At 49.2% G+C, this 25,526-nt stretch overlaps 1 protein-coding gene across 3 annotated transcripts in view; it reads right to left on the bottom strand.

The window, feature by feature from the left end:
• Positions 1 to 25,526, bottom strand: part of LMF1 (lipase maturation factor 1) — a 206,732-nt gene that overhangs the window by 13,076 nt on the left and 168,130 nt on the right. For 2 of the 3 annotated variants that reach the window (XM_052773478.1, XM_052773479.1), the window contains 4 exons: positions 17,293 to 17,470; positions 14,087 to 14,240; positions 10,781 to 10,964; positions 354 to 466 (listed from right to left, as the gene is read on the bottom strand). In XM_052773478.1, coding sequence (XP_052629438.1) covers positions 354 to 466; positions 10,781 to 10,964; positions 14,087 to 14,240; positions 17,293 to 17,470 — 629 coding nt within the window. The remainder of the gene's footprint in view (positions 1 to 353; positions 467 to 10,780; positions 10,965 to 14,086; positions 14,241 to 17,292; positions 17,471 to 25,526) is intronic. The other variant, XM_052773477.1, reaches the window with a different exon arrangement.

Here is a 25,526-nt window from a genome sequence, read left to right on the forward strand (position 1 = left end):
TTTTGATATGAGCTCGCAAAGTGATCATGGCAAAAAATCTAAAGCTGACGGGCAGGAAACCACTTCAGCAGTTACGATTTCTGTCCAAGAGAAGCGACGCCGAGCCCTTCACGGACCTGCCCGGGAACGGGCTCAACCAAAGGGTCCTTGTGTCCCCACCAGGAAGGCGTTAAGGTGCTGCGAGCACCAGCGCTTCATGGTGTCCTCGTATTAAACCCACCCTATTTAAAGACCACTGGGTACCTTCAAATACAAACCCCAACCCATCACCAGAAACCACGCGTGTACATCCAGGATAGGAACAACACGGAGCCCGGGTACTTCCAGCTCCCTCGGCAAAACTCCAAGCTTACCGTGGGGGTGCTCGGCCCGCAAATGGGTTCGTGGCCATCAAGGACAAGGTCTCCTCTTCCTGGGCCAGCAGCTTCCCAGCCAAGTGGATTATCCATTCATTCTGCTCATAGGTCTTGGGAAAGGAAAAAGAAATATAAACATTAGGCATTGCTGGGCTTGTCATGGAGTGTTATTAGCACGAAAGACTTCTGTGTGGTCTCTGGGGAGAGATTACAACCGGTTTGGGTAGCAAACAAGGAATTTCCCGGTGTTGCAGGGAACAGATCCCGTGGGATCCAACACCTTGAGCTCCAGACCGAGACCCTCTGGCATCCGCGGGGAGCAGGGAGAGCTTCACTGAGCTCATCTCGTCTGGAAATCATCCCCGAGGGTACGGACACAACCGAGGGTGCGCAAGTCACAAAGGTTTAATGAGTCGTTCGTTAGCTGAGCTGGGACGGCTACGTGCACTCTCCCAGCCTGCCCCAATTGCAAAGTAGCATCCTCCATCTCAAGCATCCCCAAAGGAATTCACATCACAGCTGAGAGGGGCGAAAAGCGTGCCCACGGCCAGCGACCACAGCCCAGCTGATGATTAGAGACTAGATGACGGTCAGGGATGCATCTCCACCTTCGCCCAGCCCGGACAGTGACCTCTGCTCAAGGCGTGATGCCTGAGGGGCATTTCTGCCAGCCCCGCATCCCTGCTGAGCCTGCGGCACTGCTTTGTCCCAGTGCCAGGAATAAGCCTACAACTGGTGCTACCAGGAAAGCGCGGCGCATTGCCGCTCGGCCCGTCCTTCCCTGGGGACACGGCACCCACCACCCCCGGTTCTCCCCAACACCCATCACCTGCTGCTCCTCCTCCGTCTTAGATCACAAATCTCTTTTTGACTTTACACGTAGCTACCATAGCTGGAGGTGTTCTTGCCTATTCTGCCCCCCCGAACGCTTGATTTTAATCATTTCTTATAGCAACAAGCTCCGCAGAGGAACAGTAACGTCACATTTTGAAATGACGATTCATCCATCATTTTAAACCAGGCTGCTTTCCCCTGTTGTGTTACCAGAGAGAAAACAGAAGAAAGTGATTTTTCTATTCCTGATTCCTTTCTCTTCTTTATTTCCTTTAATCTAATCTGTCCTCTTTACATCCCATGCCTGTGCCATACCCTTAATCATGCAGCCGCTGAAAGGGTGCAGACCAGCTCTCGGGAGCCGCAGTCTAAGCTGCAGTGGCAGAACTTGACTCTGCATTTACCTCCCTCCACGAATCCACGCTTCTCATGCTCTTTGCAGGGATTCTTGCTGAGGGTCCATAAAATCCATTTTCCCTTCTGTGACTTTTTGTGCCTTATACTTCCATTAAGATTTTTTTTTTTTCCTCCTTTTTTAATGTGTACCTAAATGGATTTTTTAATGCAAGCAGTAGGGGACACTGTGGGAAAGCGAAACCCAGCAGCTGTACCTGCAGGACTGTGACTAATGCAGAACATCAAGGCAAAGTTACTCGGCAAATCTTTTCTAATGGTAAAGTTTGTTATTTCCGTTGCTAAGGGAAACAGAGGAGAGAAACGAGATGGAAAACACCAAACGCTCGGGGAAAGGCCCATCAAGCAGCAGCTCTACCTCTCAGGGTTTCTGACCCGTGCTCATCACAATTTAGAGGAAAACCACAGTTATTTAAGCCAACAACTTTTTAAAAAAGATTACTCTCCCCATCCGCCTGCTTCCGTCCTGCCTCACCGTGCGGCTCGTTCCGTCTGCTGTCCCGGCTGCACCCCCAGCACGGATGGGTGGTGGAGCCAGGGAGGTTTCCCACCGCCAGCCCCACGCCAGCCTCTGCCCACCCCAAAGCCCCGTCTAAGCTCCGGCGCACCCCTCCTTCCACCGACACCCCGTGCCATCCCCTCCCTCCCATCTCCCGGTCCCCTTCCCGGCGCAGACGAGGTGGTGGTGGCTCCCAAGGTTGGGACGGGGCAATCTCGGCCCCCGCAGGACCGAGGCCACCGTGGCCCCGACGCAGCGGTCTGGGAGGGGAGCCGCGGTGAGCCCTGGAGCCGGGAGCTTGGCATCACGCGAGATGTTAAACATAAACCTTGCAAGTCTTGCAATAACCCTGCCAGGGCTGGCAGGGCTGCAGGAAAAGCCGGCAGCATCCCTGCCAAGGGCCTGACTGCATCGTCACAGGACGACTCACGCCAAAACTTCCAGCCCAGCAGCCCCGTGCCCCTCAAGGGCTCCGCGATGCCCGAGATGTTCGGCTCGGGCCGGGCTTTGGGAGGGTGGGTGCCACGCTGAGACCTGCAGCCCCGGGGGAATCCTTGGCTGTGAGCAGGGACCTCCCGAGAGGTGCGACAGCGATTGCAGACGATCAAATATCGCGAGTCAGACCTTCAGCATCTTGTGCCTCCCTGGAGAGCCCTTTTTAAAGTGCTCTGTGTGATTTTAAGCGTCATTTCTAGGAGGGTCTGGGAGGTGTGAGGGTTCTGTGTGCGAGCTGGGGAGAAGCTGGAGAAGAACAGAAACAGAAATCACCAGACTCCCGGAGCTAGAGCTTTATGGAGGACCCCAAATCTTCAAAGCCCGATTCAAAACCGGGAGGCTCTGTAACAGTGGAATCAGCTCTCTGGCTCACATGGTCTTCAAATTGTTAATTAGCAGCTCCATGCGCATGAGAGTTGGACTTCTGGTTTGTAAAGTGTTTTTCTTGTAAAATTTACAACATGTCTGGCCCCAGCAAAGTCTGCGGTGAGAAATTTCCACCCGGTGCAGCCCCCCACACTCCCCCCAGCACGAAGGCTTAGATATCGCACGCCGCCGATGCTCGGAGCACGCAGGAGCCGAGCTGCACTAACGACCGCGCTGTTTAACTCATTACTCTGTAAAGTGATATGGTGGCAAAGGGAGGAAAAAAAGAGTCCGGGAGATCTGGGCCGCGTCCAGGGAAGGATCTCACCACAAGGTGGGAAGGTGACAGTTCCTCTGTCTGTGGATCCAGTGAGACCCAGACCCAAACGCTGTTTGCAGAGCTGCGACCATCAGGATGGGAGGGATTCGCCTGGCGTTGCGCTCTGCTTTTGCCAGCTCTGAGCATGCAAAACAGGAGAGTCAGACCTTGAACCGTCCAGTGGATTAATAAAAAAGCCAGGGCAGATGCACATATTGCTTTAAGGTGGGCATGCATGCCCGCATTGGGTTCACCTTTAGGTTTTGGATCTTCACCGAGCACAAAGACAGGCAGCTGGGGACTGACCCTGCACCTCCGTCAAGACACGGGCACGGACCGAGACTCCCACACCAGGCTCCTGTCCTCCAAAACCTGGGGCTGCAGCTCCCCTCGTGCCACGCAGGGCCCATGCCATACCCGTGCTGGGATTACTGGGGAACCAGTAACCCGCACAGCCTGCTGCTATAAGTGGCTGGTGAGAGCATGTCGAAATGTGCCCCGAGCTGCACAACTCGCTGTCCGACCCTGAACAGAGCATCCCTGGAGAGGTGCAGACCCCCCAAAGGAGGGACATGCCTCTCTCCTTTATCTTCTGAGAGTTTTCTTTCTGTTTTAGCATAGAAAGCAACTAAGGAACCTAAACAGATAAAAACCCCATCATCAACCCAACTCAAATGCCTGAGAACGGCAGCTCAGGCAGAGGGTAAGGTTTCCAAAGCAACGCTACCTTCACCACAAAGCTGAAGCCTTTCTGTGCTCCCGGACAGTCCGTGCAGACCCACAGAAATGAAACGGGCGCAACTCTCCGGCAAACCAGATCAGCTTTATCTGTCCTTACAGCTGGTACAAGCACCCAAGACCTCCGAAAATCAGGTTTTAGGTATAACACAGTGGACTAACAAAGACGACATCACTGCGCACCCCGGGGTACCACGACCTCCCGGGAGCAACGCTGCCCCGAGCCATCTCTCCAACTGTTTATATTCTCTGACCTCTCCACCTATATGCTCTACCAGTGTATAAACACGGCATTCTCACCTTGAATACATTAACTTGTATACAACAGTATTTAATAACTTTACAGAATTTAAAAGCAAATCACCGCAAAGTCAGGCAACAGCGAGGAGCTGGGGGCAAACCAGACGCAGTAGCGACGAAACTCTGCAGAGATAACAAAGTAGAAGAGAATATAATCATCGCAAAAAATACATATAAAAACCACCCGGCGCTACAGGGAACATGTTCCCAACTGAAATAATAATAATAAGAACCCTTTTCCTCTAGCTTTAATTGGTCATTTAATGAAAAAGGACTGTGGATTAGTGTGGCATTTTATTGAATCTCGGTCCTGGCACAGGCACACGGGAGGAGGTAAGTATGAGATGCACATGTGGAAACAGCTGGAAACTTGGCACAGGAGCCCAGCATTATTATTTCACATGGTTGGGAGCCCTGCACGGTTTCACATCGGCCTCGGTGTGCGAGGGCGGGTGACCGAGGGGTAGGGGAGGTTTACATTTCCCGCGCTGTGTCGTAAGGGGCATTTTTCACGTCACAGCCTACCCACTGTGGGATGTAAAGCAGTAACTCCACCATCCTGGATATTTTCACCCAATATTCACATTGCTGTTTACACTGCTGTTTCCACTTCTGTAGCTGAGCGCCTTCAACTGTTGCCGTTTAGAGAACTTGCGCTATCAGCTGGAGAAACAATCCATGTCCCACAGAAAAGAGGGCATTACTAATGCAACCATTTGCCTTTTTATAATATTCCAGCTACCTGCCGTTTGCTACCATCCTGCTACCCAAGCGACTTAACCAAGGAAGGTCAAAGGCTACGTCAGGTCGCATCACTTCTCATTATCTCCAATAACCACATCCCCTTCTTTCTATTAGTTTCCCAGAGAGGCAAGCCGTTTCTCCGCAGGTCTGGCTCAATGTATAGTATTTCAGCGGGGGCAGTTTCTCAAGCCTCACTAAAAGCCATCCCTTAGCCCGTCCTACTAGAAAATGCTTGGGAAAGCAGCAGGTCCCCGGAGGAGGCTGGTGCAGTGCAGAGCGCGGCAGGTCCGGGCCGAGGAATAAAAGGCGGAGCAAGACTTTGGGAACCGGCTCTTCGATCTTGCCTATACAGGGAAATCGTGCACCTGGCTTCGCTCCCGTATCACCTCTGTATTTGGAAAGAAAAGTCACTTTGTTCCAGAATAGAGTCTAGACAGGGAGATACAATAGCCACTGCAGACAATAATCATTCCCTGCATAGACAAGGTCTTACTCTGTATTTATACAGTCCACGGCACGATAGGCTATCAGTCTTATTTGGGTTTCTGGGCACTTCCATCACAGTATTACTGCTAGAGGTGAGTCTGCCCGTGATCCAGCCTGCAGTTTGTCTAAATGCAGCTTGGGGGTTTGAAATTATTCATATTCACAGGGAGACAAGTAATCACAGTTAAAAGAAGAAAATAAAATTCTTACATGCTGAACATGGACCAAAATGTATGAATGCTGCAATGGAAAATGGAAGTGAATTGAGGCCTGTATTTTTAGAAGGGGGAAGAAAGGAAATGTAAAAGGCTGTGCTTAGTACACTGCACATGAGGTTTAGGTTTTATTACGTTACACACACCTCCTCCTCCGTTCTGCTGCCATGCAGCTTTTTCCTGTAAGCACCTTCTGTCTGGAAGACCAAGATAACAGAGGCTTGAATAAAATATTTCACAAAAATATTAATCTGCCTTCTCTATAAATAAGGTTACATTTTCTCAGCTCCTCCAGTTCGTGTGTGATAACGCGAAGTCTCCGTCACGACCCCCTGTTACCACCCAGGGAAGATCCTCGGAGCACCAATCCCTTTGCTGAAGTTTCCCTCTTCTCTTAGGAAGGCAGCTGAAGTTTATCCGTAAACTTACACATCGTATCTGGAAAACACACGTTGCTTCTCAGTGCATCGCAAATGCTGCTCTGCGGTGGGTTTGCTGACAGTTTGCAGTCGCTGTAGGACACAGCGACACGGGCCACCGGCCTGAGCCGCTTCTGTGCCAGTGCCGACATTCAGAGACTTTTGGAGCAGCTTCAAGGTGCAATGCAACAAGACACTGGGCTTCAAAAAACAATAAGAAGAGGGCATTAGATTTGTTATTTTTTGAGTAGTTATTATTTGGTAAGCACCAAGAGCATGCCTTCGCGTTGGCCAAATGCAGTCCCCGAACAGAATAAACAACCTTCATGCCATAGTAAGGAGGGGAAAAGCCTTCCCTTTGATTTTTTCTTTATTCAGAGCACTGAAGGCTTTCCACTGCTGCCCACTGGTGAAGAACAAATCTTTGGTACGATAAACAACTGGCTTTTGTAAAGTCCAAGACATCCTGCTACCAGGAAAAGTGTCCAACTTGAAGCCCCAAAACTATGAGCAGCATTTTGTTTTCTGGTTGCTATTTATTAACGATGCTGAATCCACCCACAGCCTGCCAAAAATTGTAATGCTTTTTGTACATGCAGCACAGCATAGCTCAGTTTTGGGTTGTGATGGCTGGGCTCCTTCTACAAACGCCCATCATAAACGAGAAGTCAAATAATTACAGGAGCGTTGCCATCAGTAGCTGGACGACAGACAAAGCTTTAACAATTTGTCTCCAGCTTCTGTAAAAACAGGATGTCTTTGCACTAACACAATTAAGTGTCAAGAGGTGAAAGATTTTTCTAATGCTTAACCTGAATTTTCCTGAGATTAAATCATATTCTGCCATTTCATCCATTATTTCCTCCCTTCTCTGCAGGGACACAGAAAACAGATTGCTGCTTTCCCCTTTGCAGTAGGTTTTCACCTATTCCAAACCTGTTCTGAGAAAGGAATGCCCATGCAGATTTGTTCGCTCTGCTGCCGTGGGAGAAGTTTTCTGCACCTCTGCTCTTTCTGCGGGTCCCTCTTCTGCACCCTTGCCACTCAGCTGCATCCTTCCCAAATTGGGTGCTCGGCTGAGCGTAGTGGGAGCGTGACACCATACACGGCCGAACGCCTGCTCGCCTATCATGGTATCGTGTTTGCCTTTTCACAACGCCTTCTTGTAAGCGTGCTCATCTTGTGATGCACACTCAGCCCAAGAGGCTTCCCCGGAGCACGGTGCTCTGCTCCATCCCATCCCGGGGCAGGTGACGGGTCCTGCCTGTGTGCAGCACCGTGCACGCTCTCCTGTCTGCTCGGACCGAAACCGGCAAGATCGCTGGGTTTTTAGACCTTGTCCTCTGTCGTGCTCACAGCCTGGTGGCATCTGCAAATGCAATGAGTACATCGTGCCATTCTTTTCAATTAGCAGTAGCTCCCCTTAAAAACGTGCACGTGCATTAACTTGGCTCAGACCTTGGTTTAAATTGCTTCGATGGAGGTAGGTGATCCGGAGCGACCGACCTCAGCAACAAGCACTTGAACATCAGTTACTGACCGACAGACACATTATTTTTGTTGAGATCACCCCAGCCCACTTTGCATGCAGGCGACCAGGTTATCAGCTGGGCGATGGAGTGAAGGGGGTCCCGTCCGAGGCGGCTGCTGAGAAACGACTGAAAAGGGTCGCACAAGTTTCCGCATGCCGCGGCCGGTTCGTGGAAGTTTTTCCCCTTCTGCAGACGGGAAGAAGCAACGCAGACATGTTTCTGGACGGGTTATGTCCCTGCCAGAACTAAATGAAGGGCTTCAATTCAGAGCTACAGCACCCTCGGGATGTCGAGACATACAAAACAAAGAGGGGATTTAGAAAACAAGTGAAAAGGCATATTCTATTTAGATAATAAAATTAACATCACGAAAATTGTTTCCTGGAAAATAATGCCATGCTACATTACATATAATTATGGCACTACTGGAACGGTAATTAAGAGGCAGTCAACTAATAAATTGCAATTCAGAGGTGAAGCAGCACCACGGCTCCTCCCGTTCCTGCGCCAGGGCCATGCCGGCGGCTCCCCTGCCGTGCCGGCCCGCGCCAGCCGTGCCAAGGGCCTGGCTCTCCCGTGCTCCGGCTCTTCAAAGCGAATCCTGCAGCTATAGCCAAGGTGGAAAGTTTCGCAGGAAACCCCGAGCGGAGGAAGGCATCATATGTCAAGCGGTGATGAGGTGCAAAGAGGAACCTGTCACGAGCAGCACAAAGGGATGGTAAATATCTTCTCCCCAAGTCCCCGGCTTTTCTGCAGCCTGTCAGAGCTGGATATGTCAGCTCCTTACCTGGCCACCGCCAACGAACTGCAAAACCAGCCCTGCGGCCGCCTGCTCGGGAAGCAATGGGGCAGACTGCGAGCGGTGGCGTAGAAAAAATCCAGAACTTTTAAAAACAAATTAAATCTAATCCAGAGGCTGAAGTAACTTGGTTTTATGGACTCCGTAAACTACTGTATGGGGTTTGCAAAACTTGCCTGGCTTCACAAATCTCTTCTGGGGTTTCGACTTCTGGTTTCTCATCCTTTCTGCCGCTCTGTGTGAGTCACGTCTAAACAACATCCGAACGACGGCGACTTCTCCTGGCTGCGGCAGCGCGGGGGGCACGGCAGGACAGCCAGCTTTCCTGGGGATGACAGCTGGCACCAAATATACAGCTCACAGTTTTCAAACAAACATTCAGCCACTCCAAATGGGATTTACTTCCATGGTGAAGCAGGTATTTACATGCTTGATCATCCAGACTTGAAAACGCTTGCTACCGTGCCCAGGCTACTTGCCTTCCTGTTGTTTTCAACCAGAGTCATCCCCGCTTTTCAGAAGGTTTTTTTTCCTCCTTTCTGCACCTTTTGTTAATACCTCTTCTAAGCAGGATCTGAAATTGCTTCACGGAGACCTGTGTGCACCGGGGGGGTCACGGCAAAGTCCCCAGCGCCAGGAGGGGACGAGGGACCGCTGCAGTGGGCACGGGATGGACAAACTGGGATGACTGGGAAGGGGCAACAGACCCATCTCCACCGGCAGCCGCTGCAGCAGGGAGGTGACGGACGCGCTCCGGGGCTGCCGCACACCTCCGGCACGGGAGGCGAGCACCCTCCTTCTGCCAGCGCCAGGAGACCCTCAATGCTAATTGCTGTTAATCAGCCGGTGTGGACAGACACCTTGGCAGGCACGCGCTCCAGCAGCCCCCCGCGCCCAGGCGAACAGAAACACTTCGGGGAACCTTTCAGTGAATTAAACACTACTAATAAAGATGCAAAGGAGGCTGTGTTATTTCCTCTTCCTCCTCCTCCTCCCCCCCGGGCTGTCCCGTACATCCCGGTCACTCAGCACCCGACCCGGCTCTGCGGAGAGACGGCATCTCTCGGCACCGGCACAGCCCGCGCTCGCCTGTGATGCATCGGTATTTATGCCCTGTCCTCCTTTGGTTTTAAACCTGAGAGCGCTTTGTATTTTAAAGCTTTCATGCCCTGGAAACAAACAGTCTTTCTCTCATCTCAGAAGCGACCTTCGGTCGGGTAAGCTGGATTTCTCCTGCACTGCTAGAGCCCTCCCAAAATACAGTCAGATTTAAACCGACAGCTCCCATTCAACCTTCTGCACCTTTATGTAACGCTGGGCACCGTTGCTGGTTTGAGTTTTAACCTTTGCTGTCGGCTTGCTGAGGGATAAGCATACCTAATGCAGATTAAATGAAATTCCAGCACACAAAAACTAGCGGGGTAAATATAAAACCATAGCCAAAGAGCGATGGTTATGTCATCGCTGAGGAATCCAAAAGGCGCCTAAATGAAAATACCACAAAGAAAGCAAACAGAGAAGTTTGGGGCAGGGGGAGAGGAGCGAGGGAAGAGAATACACCGGGAGAGGATACGGGAACAAAGAGAAAGCCCGTGATAGTCTGAGATGGGTTTGTCTCATGCCACTGCTGTAAGCCCCAGCTCTGTAAAACCCGGTCCAAGTTCTCATGCTCACACGAATGAGGTTTTGCAGAATAGGCTAAAAGATGTAAAATAACTAATTTTACAAGTTTTCCCTCCTCTTTTTTAATTTATGGCTGTCACCTATTTGCTGATACCACAGGGGGAGAACATTCTGAGGGACCCTGGGTCCATAGGTAGGCAGGCAGGCAGTGAAAGCAACGGCCGGTGTCCCCAGGGGTGTCCCCAGCAGGGATGCGGGTTCAAGCTGGCCGGCGGAGCGGGCAGCGGGGGATGCTGCCAGCCCTGGCCAGTCCCGGGCACCCTGCGAGGCAGCTTCTGCCCCGCTGTGCCACTGCGTCCCCAGGGGCAGGTGCAGTCTGGGCGCTTTCTCAATGTCTTTAACTCTTGTTGCTGCTGAGAAACAATTAAAAAGCCTCACATAAAATTTCCAAGAGTTTCATTACACTAGCAGCAGACATCCTTTAGGAATACAACTTTTTTTTTTTTTTTTTTTTTTAACGTAATTAACTTAGCTGGGGCTTCAAATATCCCCTCACCCGCACCGGCACATAGTAAATTCATATAAATTGTTTTTCCTGGTCCAGGGACACCCAAGTCTCAAGACACCCAAAAGGCACGTACCTGGAAGGCAGCAAACCACATAAGCCAGTCCAGGCGGTAGTGGTAGGGGCTTATAAAGCATGGCCTCCTCTTCAAGTCCCCGGGCTTACATTTGAAGTCATACTCCTCCCAGACAGCAGCGGGGTCGTTGGGATCCAGGCTGGACGTCCCCTGAAGGACAACTTCTGTTCTCTCCTTGGTAATGCTGTGGGACACAACACGATACTGTTTTTGTCTCAAGTCATGTAAAATTGCTAGTTCATGAGAGACAACGTGGCAACACGAGTCAGTGGCCTTGTGGTACAGTTGGATCGTGATGGGTCACGCTACAGAGAACCTGTCTGTCCAGCAGACTTTTCTCTCTCCAGCAGCAAAGTACAGGGAAAATTTCAATTTCCATGCCCTCCCACACTCCCCTCTATCACACTGCAGTTGTGCCAGTCCAAGGAGGGACGATGGCCCCGAAAGAAGATTCCTACTGAAATCGATGGGTCTATCTTTCTAGATCAGAGCCTAACACTTGTCCAAGACATTGAGAGAATATAAGGAGTGTCTCCCAAGTCCCACATGAGCATCTTCAACCTGCACCAACTTCTCTCTTTGTCCCATGTTTCTGAAGAAAACCTTTGTTTCTGTTACTCTGATGACTCCCATGATACAAGAGCTCTCTGACTACAAGCTCCTGATGACACCAGAAAGCGGAGATGAAGGATGGTCACAATACATAGCTCCATCTCCAGGTTTTTAGCATGTGCCCTGTGCAAAAATAGAGGCTTGTAACTGGCATGCGCGGCTGCCCTAACGGCACGGCCACCGACGATATCTGCAGGGGGAGTTTCACAGGCAATTGCGCACAGAAATCCTGCCTTGGCGTTTCAGAGGTCTGGCCCTGAGACCTCCAGCTGCAGGATCAGCAGAGCAGCTTCCAGTTGGGACCACTCCAGCATCCCCTTTGCGAGCCTGGCTCTCCCCACCGCACCGCTGGTCACGGAGCGCTGAGCTTCGGCTCGAGCCTTGGCCACGGCGAAGGGCAGGACCCGCTCGCAATGAGCCCGGGTTAACTGGCTACAGCCGCTTGGGCCTTGGGGAGGTGGTTGGCTCCATACGGAGCATCCCCCAGGAGCTCGTCTTGGGGTACCATTAACAGTTGTCTCTACGCACCCAAACATTTCACCATCCCGGCTGGAAGACAGGTCTCATGGAGCTAGTACTCAGCAAGAGGAGGAGGAGGATGTAATGTGTGAGCCAATGCAAACCAAGCCAAGAAAAGCAGAAAATGTAAAAGAAAAAAGACCCCCATACCCATTCGATGCACAGAAACTTCGTTCAAAAGCACCCCAGCCTTATGGCGGGTCATGGCAGCCTTTGCTGTTGGCAGGACTCTCTCTCACAGCAAGGTGGCAGAGCAGCGGGGACGGCAAACTCCCGAGGCCACAGAAAGCCCATGTGAAAACACCATCACCAAATTCTCAATGACCTGTCAGTGACGCTCGCCTACACTGGAGGGCTGTTTTCCATAACGAACACATAACTGCGTAACTCTGCCTATCAAAGTTGTCCAGCTCCCAACACCCTTTTAATTTTTTACTACTTTGGTCCTTCCTCCTCCAACCCAAGAAACTGAAAGTTTGGAAACACACAGCCTCCACCTTCTCCCCTGATGGCTTCCAGTGATAGATGCTTACAACCCAAGGAATGCTGTACGTCTCCGCTTATAATTGTTACCTACATTTAATAGATTTCTGGATTCTCCAGCCAAGTTCCATATTATACGCTGGGCTGAGTTATGAGCCGTGGCCAGCTGCCCAATGGTTAGAAACACACTGTAAATCAGGGACACCAAATTACTAATAAAAGTATGTTCCTACTGTGTGATTCAAAATATGTCAAGTTTCACATAATCGTATATTCATTATAAGCTGCAATCCTCTTTTTATTGGTTTACATAGGCTGGAATTACAAACATATTACAGCAGCATTTCATCACATGCTCTTTAGGTTCTGGTAACTGTTGAAACAGAAACCATAGACTGAAGAAGAAAAAGAACAACAACCCAAAGAAAACAATCTCCCGTAGCTTCACCACTCCAGCCTTCAAAGAGGTTCAGGGTTATTTCTCCCTCTCTCAAAAAAAAAGGAGAATCTTCAGCATTTTCCACAACTAGCGTTGATATTTTTAACCAAGTGTTTTTCTAACTTTTTTCTTTCCACAGAAATTTCTGCTATTTGAAAAATCGGGGAAAACATCATACTAATTTGAGTGCTCCAGGTGTCCTCTGCATCTCCAGTGCTCACCGTGAGACCTGCTCCTCCCCTTCACCATCGGCTCAGCCAGCCCTCTCAACAGCCAACCTGCTTCGCCTTTTCTAAAACCTATTTAATTACTGTTGGCTTCTCCTGGGGGACCTTGTCCAGAGCCCACTAACCCAAGAGCCGCCCATCCCACCACTCGGCTCAGACCTCTGGGGAACACCCCGTGGCCACCACAGCGAGGCGGTGGCAAAGCCAGAGGTCCCAGCAGAGAAGACTGGCCCTGTTGTTGCCCCTGGGGCAAGCTGTTCTGACGAAGCCCTGCTTTTCAGCATTTTCTCAGCTGTCCTGGTCAGGAAGAGGCTGGGAGGGACGGCACACAAGAGCGGTTATGGTGAGCCCAACTGTGGCTGACCGAAGCCTGGTGACCTGTCCCCAGAAACCCCAGACTCAGATGTTTAAAAACCAGCCTGTTTGCAAACGCCGCTGGAGATGCTTCCCTTGTCCAGTCCCACCTTGCAGCCGTAAGCGGGATTTCCTGAGCTGAAGGCAGCAGCCAGACTGCTGCTGGGCCTGTCCTCTCAATCTGTCTTGTTCTTTTTTGAGGCCATTTATACTTTCGTCTCCACAGTTTCCTGTAGCAATGAATTCCCCAAGTCACTCGTTGGAAAAAGCACTTCCTTTTGTTGGCCTAAAATCTGCTACCCAATAGCTTATGTGAATATTTACATAAGGGAGAGCAAATGCGCGGAGGGGAAGAGAAGTTCACCATAAATAAAGCGGGCTGGTGATGGTGAAGACTATCCACTGGATGAACTCTCTTACGGATATTTTCATCCTGCTATTACGTTTGCTACATCAATATACTGAGCTAACTAAAAGTAGCTCAAGGAAAATAAATTGGAATGCAGTGGGAAAGAAACCTGCTCCTTTTCTCCTTCTCTCTCATAAACAGATACTCCAAATCTACTGGCTACTGGAAGGATTTCTCTTTAGGTTCAAGATACACAGACTGGCTGTCAGACTATGCTGGAGAAAGGAGCAGAGCCATACAATGTGCCATTAAAATACACATACCTCCCGAAAGCTCCGTAGGTGTTCACTATTCTGAGAGGGTTGAACGAGGTGTTCATCACTTGTCTGGAGTTGAGCAGGTTTAGGACAACCGGGATGCTGAGATAAGCAATCAGGAGGCCAAAGGAGATGTTCACCACTTTGCGGACATAGCAGCCTGTTCGGGACACAAAAGCAGACCAGAAGAAGGTGATTTCACCGCCGGCGGTGGGCTCTGCTCCCCCAGCTCCCCTGCCCACCCCCCAGCAGTGACCGGGACCCTGCCTGGGTGCCCACAGCTGCTCTCGGCTCCGGGGCTGGGGCTGACAAACACTTCGCCGTTATCACCCCGACCTTGCCAAGGGCCATACGCTATCGCTCCAGAGATCTGCCTTTCTCTAAATAGTCTGAGAAAGGGCTAAAAAGAAAAATGTCTAAAATGTAAGATTAATCATTGCTTTAATACAGGGGGAAAAAACACAGCTGGCACTTGCGCCTGGCTCAAAATTGCCCTCCTGGTTTGTAAGCCGTGCGTGGAGTGCCTCCAGCTCCTCGTGGCTCCGCTCCTGCCCGAAGCTGCCTCCTCCCCGCTGCCCCAGGCTCTCACCACCAACTTATTTCTTGCATTTTCCTCCCTCTCGCTCACTAGCTCCATTCAAACCTCATTTTCCTTTTGCAAAATCTCTATTGCTTATCATTTATGTATGAGACGTGTGTTGCTTCACCAGGGCTTTGGTATTCGGTTTGCAGGAGCAGCACTGTGCTGGGTTTCAGTCTAAGGAGACACCTACTGCAATCAGACAAATAAGCAGACGTGACCTCTGAGGGGTTCCTACCCTTATGGCCGTTTTAAATTTATTTAACATTAACAGCCAAAGGATCAGATTCAAAGCAATTGCATGTAGCTTTCCCCTTATCTCTGCAGGAGAGGGATGTTTATTTGAACCTCTCTCAGAAGCTATTAATAATTGTTTAGTCTGAGAACATTTCTGGAGAATCATTTGATTTGCGAAGGAGCTCGCTGAGATGCCTCCCTTCACCCCCCCGTGCTGCTGCGAGAGCAGCAGGAGTCTGCTGGGCATTTTTTTGTCTTTTAGATGGGCTGAACTTCCTAGCCTGTAATGAAAGAGCAGGTACAGACACAGAGCTCTCCACCATACGGGCAGCGTCAGCGGCTCCTCAGGTCATAGTTTATGACGATAGTCATGCACAGACTGCTTGTCCTGCAGCAGGTGGTGATGGTCATCATGCCCTTGGAGTCACAGCTACTGAGAAAAAAGGTTTAATACAAGAAAAAAAAAAATCTACATGGCAAGGATGGAGCAAAACTTGGGGAAGGAGCATGGGACATGAGCCAGTGGGATCTGGATCGAGCAGGCAGGAGCTGAGCACTAGCAATGGGAATTCGAGGTCTCAGTAGGAATTAAACACACACACTTCAAGGATGTGGCCAGAGTCTTGTAAAATCAGGTCACGAGCAGGGCATGGCTGGGTACCCTGCTGTCTTCTGCTCTGGTGACCCAGGGGTGAGAGCTCCTCTAAGCCTCTTGCCACACAGCCCGTCAGCACCAGCTCAACAACCTCTGCTTTGTTAGCAGGAAAAAACATACAGAAATCCAAATTCACCCAGAATATTACAGATACCCTACCCTTTACTTATGGATTACCCCTTTTTAAAAGCCCAGAACAGGGACACATCTACCCTCCAGAGCAGTGCTATGTAGGGATGGTTCTCCTTGCTTGGGCACCCTGGCTCAGTAAGGTTTTCTGGAGAACATCACAGAAAAGGAGCAAGCTCTTCAAAAAAGGATCTACCTCCCCCTCACGGTGACTCGCCGAGTGCCATAGCAACGAGGTGCCCTTTGGTTTCTCCTCCAGAAAGGAAGGTGCAACTTGAGTGTTGTTTGGGACTGGATGCAAAAATACAGTTAGTAGGAAAGCTCTAGGCTCTCACAGCCTCTAAAGCAAAGCTACCGGAGGGGAAAAGCTGTTGAAGATTTCTTCCAGCAAAATATGTAAGATAGGAGACACAGACAGTTTAATAAAACTGCCTTAGTCTTGCTGAAACTAATGCTTCTGGTTAATAAGCTGTGTTTCTTAGTAGATGAGAAAGGACTCCAGACAGATGCTGTATCTTGTTGACATTTTTCATTCTTCTGACAGATGTTTAGTATATTTAAAAATGAGCATCTGTGATTGTTGTTGATATTATAGGCAATTTGTTGCTTATATGTGGTTTATAAAAATGCTACAAACACAACTCTACATCTGTTATGCAGCCCCATGAAAAATATCCCAGTGTTGCTTGTGCAGGCGATCTTCTGGAACAGGGCTGCTTGAAAACTCCCTTCAGAAGGAAACATCAGCCGCATTGATCCCCTTTGTTCAGTTACAAACCCCCTTGTATTTGCTTTTCCATATCCAGGCTACGAACATGAATTCACCTCCTCCCTGCTTCGAGGACCTCGCTCCTGGCCGTGGCAGCGCCCACGAGCAGCTGCTCCTCTCGCCTTCTCCAAGCAGGACATTGAACGGGGAATGGCCACCTTCTCAGCAGCCACGACTCTTTCCCAGTTAGCAAAAGAGTTGTTGGACCCACAACGGTTCTTTCTAGAAGATGAACCTCATGTCCAGTTACTTAACCAGGGAAGCAGGGTGCTCGTGCAGCGCTAGCACCCACGGGTGCAAAGGGCAGATGGGTCACAGGGCCACCGTGCCACGGGGGAGAGAGGAGAGCAAACGTGAGAGCTGCTTCTGCACCCAACTTCTACCACAAAATCCTCACCTCAACCCACTGGGTCTTTCGTCCTTGAGTTTAAATAGTCAAAATGAAAAAAAAAAAAAAGTAAAAAAAAAAAAAAATCACAAGATAAATCATGCAACTCCACGTTGCTTCTTTCGGCTTGGAGCCTGATGCTCACTGGGGTGAGAACGGGAAGGACTGGCTCTCGGGAGCAGAGGTCTCGGACTTGCCGCGGACGCCGGCGCTGCGCGGGGGACGTGCCCTTTAGCAGCAACGTCCCCGCAGACCCTTATGAACCAGCCACCGCCTTCACGCTCCCCATCCGCAGCACGAGGTCCAGGCACCCTCAACCCCCCGAGCAGACCACGCAGGGGCAGAGTCATCTCCCTGCCCACCCCGGTTTGCTCCAGGAGGAGACGACAGCTTTTGAGATAAGCACACCAAACACACCTCTGTGCCAGTTTTTCCCCCTCTGGGAATAACTCACCCAGGGGAAGCTGCTCGCCGGCTGCCTCTTTGAGCTGCATCTCTGCCACCCGCTCTTTCACCCCTCCTCGCCTGGAGCTGAAGAGGAACCCCAGGCTGCTGTCGTCGAAGCAGGCGATGCTGGGCACGATGGTTAGCCAGTTGAGGAAACTCAGGTTTCCACTTACGATCAGAAGCACCTAAATGGGGAAGAAAGCAGCAGAAGGTGTTGCATCTGCTTAAATGACAACAGAAAAGCGTGGGGAAGGAAATGCCGGATAGATTTTAGCACCCTAGCACGTACTTTGCTGATTTTCCACGATTGCAACAGTGATGGCAAACCTTTCCCTCCCTGCCCAGGCTACAGCCCAAATGTACCCCACTGGCTTGCAATGCGAGCTCTGTCCTTGCTTTCAGCAGGAGAAAGATCAGCCAGGGTATAGTGTGACTCGATTTCCATAGTGCTCCCGGTGACGGCGCAGCGGTTTGGCCCCAGGGGAATCGTCTGCTTCCTGCTTATGCCGACGTATCTGTGACAGCAACGTTCCTGAAACCCTTCAGGAGGAAATATTGGAACTTCTAATTAAAGAGCAGCATTAAATATAGAAGTGTGCAGTTTTTAAGAGGCTTTTTTTTTTTTTTTTTTTTTAATTTTAGCTTTTATTGGCCGTTTAGGAGAATGTCTTGCATGTGTAAGGCAGAGAAAGTGGAAAAATCTGTGAGCCTTTGGAGGAGTCTCCATAAATATCTGTACACATTGGGAAAGGCTTTTTGTAGGCACGTGTTATTTTTTGTCTTACTCTTACAATGAGTTGAAAACCATGAGGAACCTTCTTGCCATTCCCCAGCAAGCCCTACCGAGCATCAGGCAGTCGTCTTTGGGCACTGCCTGTTTAGCCTTCGTCATGAATCACATCTTCACAGCACATGGCTTCATTTTGCAGCTGTAAGATGGCACTTCCTCGCCATGTTCACATGTCAGCCGGGGGAAGGTGCAGGTAAACCCCTACTCAAGGTACATGCAAATCCCCCACCAGAGCCTTTCATCAGAGCTTCATATAAACCCGAATGCACAGAGCAATTTCTGCTTCTCACAAGCATTGTTTTTAACTTCTGTTTTTCTAGCCTAAATTTATTCAAGCCCAGTCTATACTTACTCATTTTTTTCTAAGCCAGTGTTTTACCTGTTCACAGATCCCCCCGTTTTCTTTGTACAGTTACATCCCTTCTCCGCTTTTATACTTTAAAGCATGCCAAACTGCTCTGGCCTCCTCTCCCAGAGGAATTCCCTGCCTGCTTATCCCAGCAGCCATGCCCTCAACCCGAGCAAGGTTCAATCAATCTTTCTGGGTGCTGACAAGGACCGTACGGAGGATATCAGATGGGTCCCACCACGAACTTGTACAGCGATGCTAACATTTCTCACGTCCACCCAGACTTACCCCTCCCGCTGTGTTTTAACGCCACATTTACCTTTGCCACCGGGGTGACACGTTAGTGCTTGCCAACCCGTGGACACAACCCCTACACACAAGCAATTTCCAAATACGCAGTTCCCAGCATCACACAGACGTCTCTGCTCCTAACCCACGGTGCGTCATCCCGCGTGTCACACAGCCCAATTTCATCCCATCTGCCCGTTAACCTTTGGAAGGCAGGAGCCCGAGCTGCACTGACACCACCAAGGATGCTGAGAACTGTCAGACTCAAAAATCTATTGCTTTGCTTTCATACGCAATGTGATTTTTAACCAAAAGCGTCTGAAGCATTTAATTGCTCCATGTTTCATCCGAGAAGGGATCGCTGCCAGCTCAACCTTGCTGACGCCGAGACTTGCAGCAGATGCAGAACGGACGTTGCGAACTCGCTCCAGCGCCAGCAAAATGACGTGTCAAATGAAGCCAACCCCAGGGCGGTGGCCGTGAAGACACATCTGGGTTTCCCCAGGGCTGTCCAGCCATCGCAACGGTCACAAAGGAACGTGTTAGGAGCGATTTAGCGTGTTGGCATAAAACAATATATGGGAATCCATGCACACAAAGACAAGAAGAAAAAAGCAGCTGATGTCTGTTCGGGACTATGTGAGTTTTGAGGCCGGTTTGGATTCTTGTCCCATTAGTCACATTACTTAGGATTTAGCCCTAATTAACTAGCTGTTCCTCAGACATGTTAAAACAAAAGAAGTGGAAAAAAGGAAAGAAAAGAAAGTAGTCTCACCATCTTATCCATAAAAAATGAAGGTTATAAAGCTGACTTAATGTATTATACGTCGAAAAATAATGCCCTGATGTAACCAAGTCATTTATTTTTCAGCCTTCAGACCAGCTAATGAGAACTTGCCCACCTTCCAGCTGGGTTGAAAGCTGTAACCTTGATTGGCACCACTATTATTTTATTTAAAGAACACTTCTCCATTCACACAGCTGAACTTTATCCTCCCGCGAACTGTTTACTCACAATTTTAGCACATGTGGTCAAGGAAGACTTTCAAGACAGTGCAAGACCAAACGCACGAACCCACAACACCCCCAACATCCCGCCGCAGGCAGAGAAGCTGCAGCGTGGACCACGCTCCTGCCAAATTAACCTCAGCCCTGCCACCGGTCTCCTCCTCTCAGTGAAGAAGCGACGAAGCTTTCGGAAGCCCTGAGGAGATGCAGAAGCCGAAGGGCTGACCACAGACCCAAGAGGCAGAGCTGAAGTTCTCCGCTGCTCCTCCAGCCCATGCTGCACCCGAGGACAGCGGGTCTCGGGAGGAAACCCGGCTGCCTTGAAGAGCGAACTCAAGTCAAACGCGAGAAGACTCCTCGGGAGCTGGAGACCACCACAAACTTCCCACTCCCACAGCAAAGCACACCTTTGGGTCTGCCTTCTCCAACATACGCAAAAACCCCACAACGAACACCAAAAAGCTACATCCCGAGCAAAGAGGAAAACTTACTGAACCTTGCAGGTTCTCCTCCTCTGGCCAGGACGATGAAAGCTCAGACAGGTACGGGCAGATATCAACCCCACGGTGTAACGCATCACGTAGCCACTATCGTGGTAAAACTTCCTACAGCACAAGACAGACCACACGACCGCAAGTCTTTGCCTAAATCCTGGGATGTCTGGGAACGCTGCAATATATTTTTTACATATTTCTTCATGCTGCCCTTGGCTTTTAGAGAGGTGTCTCTTGACCTCACTCGGAGGTCTCTGACCTCTTGCTCAAGAGCAAGGTCTCCATGGCAGTGCCAACCGTACGGGTGGGTGCAAAGAAATGAGCCCGCAACCTTACTTCACAAGCAGCACGCTTAATTTGTTTTCAAGGGCTTTTGGGCATTACCCGGGGGGTTGTTATTAGGATTTTGTTATACTCACGTAACATGAGGAGGCTTCAGTTGCAACGTGGACCCATTTAGCTTGGACTTGCCAAAACAGATGGTAAGAGGACAGTTCCTGTCCTGAAAAAAACCTAAATCTAAACATACCGGACAAAGTTAGATCAAAATTAGGATGTATTACAGCTGTGTTACAGGCAGAGAGCGGAAGAATTTTGGCAGCTAATTCTTATTTCAGCAACGCTCTCTGGGGATATCACCTTAAAGAACCTCACTCAGGATCACATAAGGAGTCTTGCAGCAGAACCTGAAATAGGACCCGAATCTCCCAATTACAAATCCAATGTCTTAATTACAAGTCCCCCCCAAAATACCTGCGTGCCCAAACACTGGTCCCTGGAGTTTCCCCATGGTTTATCCCAGAGTGCCCCCACCCAGCGTGCCCTCTCCTTCCCTGAAACAGGCTCACTGTGGTGCTTACTCTCCCGCTCGAAAATAAGAGGTGGTCTCCCAAAATACTATTCCACAACGCAAACATCAATAATACATGCACAATTTCGGTCTGAGGACTTTCAGCCAGTGTTCTGTTAAAAAGATGTATGTTTTGTCATTAAAACCAACAACAAATAAATGTTAAACCCACGTCATTTCATATTTTATATGACTGGCACCATTTTTTTAAACACGGTGATTTCCAAGTTACAATTTTCAAAACCCCAGCAGGACTCTTCAGTAACAGTCACATAATCTTAAAAAAATAAGAGATCTGACCAATTACAGTAAGTAACAAAAGTCCTAACTATTATTTAGTTAAAAAAATAATTACTTATTTATCCTGAGTTGGATAATTATCCAGAATTATGAGGGGAGAAAAGTATTTAAATCTGAATTACATACACATGTTAGGTCCTTGAACATAACATATTACACTTGAGGTTTGGTGCTCCCCCTTTGACCCGAACGTGATTTAGTTCAATGCATATTAATCAGCCTGTACTCATTAACACACTTCTCACTTAGCTACTTTGTTAGGAAACTCTGATCCTTTTCTGATGTGATTTGCCTCGTGCAACTGCAGTAATATTAAGAAAATAGTTCTGCACTTTGCCACTTCTGCCGAGGCTCGTTTTACAGCTTTGTACGGAGCGACTGGGTGGTCCACGGGAGTTTTTTTTTTAGTAGTGATTCACCTCTCTTTATTGCTTGGAAGTCAGAAGCAAGATATCTTATTTCCACCAGCCCTTAAAAATCAGGGGATTCAAAAATAATACAAGTTTGGCGTTTTCTGGTCTGTGGGTGGAATCACGAACCTGACACATTTTTAACTTCAGTTATTCTGACCGAGTCTCGACACTCGCGCCAGCCGCTGCGACTGCTGCCCGGGGTACCGGCAGCGGATTCAAACACGGGTTAATATTATACCCTGCCCGAGGGGGGCTGAGCACTGTGAACCCCTCAGCTTTGCAAAAATAAACCTCAAAGGAACTCCCGCTTCAAAGTCGATTAACAGGAAAACAGATGATTTTTCAAACGTGCCGAGGGGTGGCTGTCCTAGCAAACGGTTTTGTGGCCGTTTTTGCACGAGGTATATGTTATTTGATTGACGTGTCCGGCCAGCATTAAGGGTGAAGCTTTGTCAGCTGAGCAACCGGTGTCTTCTGCAGCACTGATCCTGCGAGTGCAGCATCCCCCGGGGTTAGCGGATCCTTTGCGATTCAAACTAGTATTTGCCTTGGCAGGCAGCGCACATTTACCTAAAGCCTTCCTTTTCTGCGTGAAACCTCCTAAGCCTGTGTGTCCTGCTCTGGCAAAGCGGAGTCGCGCTGGTACCTGGTGGGAAGTTTAATTTAACGTGAATTTCTAAGGGCAGTGAGGGCAGAGATCACAGAATCCTAGAATGGTTTGGGTTGGAAGGGACCTTAAAGATCATCTAGTTCCAACCCTCCTGCCGTGGACAGGGACACCACCGTCATCACCGTGCGCTCACCTCCTGCCCTGGGAACTGAAGCTGGGGCCCGACGCTGGTGCTGGTGATTTGGGGTAAGCCACCAAACTTCCCAAGGTCTTATTTCACCCACTTGCAAAGCAGGTGCGTGGGTGCTGGACCTCCTCCGCACCCACCTGTGGAGGAGAGGACACCAAACCCCTCCAGGAGCCGGTGCTGCCGGCGTGGCAGAGCACGGAGAGCATCGCTGCTCCTTCCCCGCCGGCTGCAGGAAGAAGGAGAGCTCGCTGCGCACATCTCTCGGTCATTTCAGCCTTCGCACCGTGCCAGGCTTGGCCGTTCTGTGCTCCGACCACAGTCGCAACCCAACCGCATCTTCCTATCTCCACCCTCTGGAGCTCTGCTGCGGTGGATGGGCTGTGCCCTCCCTACCTTGGTCTCGATTTGTGTTTACTGAGTGTCCTTCTCTTGCTGGACAATATTTAAATGCACAATTATAACAAACAGATGGTATCAACCCCTGTGGTGATTTTTAAAAATTTTTTATTAAAGCACAGTATTAATCATGGTAATTGGGTAGGAACTTTAAGGTTATAAAACTACAGCATGTCTAATGAGCGAGCTCCTTATAGGAGGAACTGAGGTTTTTAATCTAATAATGTCAGTTTTATGGATTATGACTGGAGTTTTATGAAGTGTGATATGAAATACTGTGGATTCATGGCTCTCACTGGATTAATTTGGAAAAGTAGTTTTCCTGGTTCTAGGCCCAAAAACAATTATTCCTTACATTTCTGTCCCCTGCACTGTTACCAAACCCCTCTGTCAGAAAATGGGCACCTACACCCATAACTTTTTTACAGGTTAGACTTCTTTGTTTGGCTGGTTTTTATTTTTTTCAATCACAGATTGTTATAAACATACAGTAGGTAGGAGAAGCTCATATGCTGTGTAGCAGACTATATTTGTCCAGAAGGAACAACAACGGGCTGTAAACTCTTAAACGCGGTCGAGGGCTGGCTGGAGCTTGCAGGCTCCATCCGAGCATGGGGACGTGGTCACCACGCAGCGCTCGAGCTTTCTGATATTGAGCCATTGGCACAGAAGAGCCAGAATTGGGGTGCCCGGCAGAACTATAATTTATTTAAAGAGAAAAACATAGGAGCAGAGGGCTGGAAGAGACCTCAAGAAGCCGTCCAGTCTTTCCTGCTGCCCCAGGGTAGAGTCATCTCTACCTGCACCTTTGTGTGTTTGTCTAAACTCTTCCCAGAAGCCTTGCTGGGTGATGGAGCCAGGTCCCTAGCCTCCCTGGGCTACCTGCTCCACTATCTTTAAATTATTCCTAATACCATTCCCAATACCATTCTTAATCCCATGACTCCTTCTCTGCTCACAGCCATCAAAGACTGTTCTCTTCTATCTGCAATAGCCTTCATATAGGTGAAAACTGTCCTTCGTCCACTGCCTCTTCCCTCCCAGTAATGTTCTCCTTTGGATTAAACGATCCCAGTTGGTTCAACTGGGCCTTGTGAATCCAGTCTCTACATCTCTGCTTATTCTCACTGTCCTCTGGATTTTCTCCAGCTGGGACATATCTTTCCTGAAGGGAATGCCCAAAAGTGAACCACAGCTTTTAGCTCCAGCCTTACCAGCGGCAGAGAGCAGGAAGGATTTATATACTCGCAGCACGAAGAATTTATATATTCCAGTAGGACGTCTGCTCTTTCTGCAACAGTGCAGCCCTACCGACTCAATCGCATTGCCAAGATTATTCTGAATACTTATCATCTGCGCCAATACCCTCTACCTGAGCGTGGTCTACTAATATTAGACATCATTAATGAAACCCCTGAATATCCCTAGATAGACCCTGGGGAAGCCCCCTTGATAAATCCTTCCCTCTGACAGTGAGCCATTGATAACTGCTGAACAGACTTTCCAACCCGTTTTGTCCGCCAGACAGTATTTCCTACTTAAGACCCCATTTTCTTGGGTTGTTTATGATATTTTATGTGAAACAGTTTCAAAAGCCTCAGTAAAAGCATATATTGTTTATCCTCTATTCATGCGCCTTGTTTTGTCAATGAAGGAAAGAAGACTGCATTTATATGGTCTGCACTTGGCAAAACCACGGTGGCTGTAGTTATCCCCCTTGTCTTTTGGAGGTATTTAGAAATGGCCTGTTTCATCATTTTTTCCCAGTATTTTTCCAGTAATGGCTCTGCAATGTCCTGGCTCTTCCTTTTTTCTCTCTTTAGAGGACAGGTACTTTATTAGCTCTTCTCCGTTCTTTCATTACTTCACCTATGTTCTACGAATTCTCAAAGATAATCACTAACGCTGACAGGATTTCAACAACCAGCTCTTTAACAGCCCTAGGATAGATTTCCTTAGGCTCAGATGATTTGAAAAAATCTAACTTAGCTAAGTACTCTGCAGCTCTCCCCTGCTTGTGGCTGAGGTCATCCTGCTTTGTTACTGGTATTAATTATACCAACAGCCACATGAGTTGTGACTTTTTAGTGATGACTGTTACAAAAAAGGCACTAATCATTTCAAGATAAAACACAGACCAAATTTATCAACTAAAAAAAATAGGATGTAGAAAAAACAAAAGTAAACCTCCTTCCTTGCACACAAAATACAACCACCGCTTACTCACTCCGTGCTAGTGAAAGCTGGAGAAAAGAAAAGCCCAGCTCATTTGTGCCCTGTCAGAACTGCAGTACCAGGGTCCCACATGGACCTTCTCACTGCAGATCCCCAGAGCCACAAGTGATCAGCTCTGCTGATCGGGACAGCAAAGACCCCCTCCTCCTGATGGACCTGCTGCTGGATGACCAGAACTTAAGAACGCTCCTCAACAGACTTTGCATGTCACCAAGGAAAGAGGAAATCAGTCTTTTAAGATGGATTTAATGGATCCTTATGAAGGAGCAGATGTGAGGAGGAGCCCATTTCAGCACCCAAGAACGCATGTGCCGTGCT

Source organism: Harpia harpyja, chromosome 21, assembly GCF_026419915.1.
Source record: "Harpia harpyja isolate bHarHar1 chromosome 21, bHarHar1 primary haplotype, whole genome shotgun sequence".
Lineage (NCBI taxonomy): Eukaryota > Metazoa > Chordata > Aves > Accipitriformes > Accipitridae > Harpia > Harpia harpyja.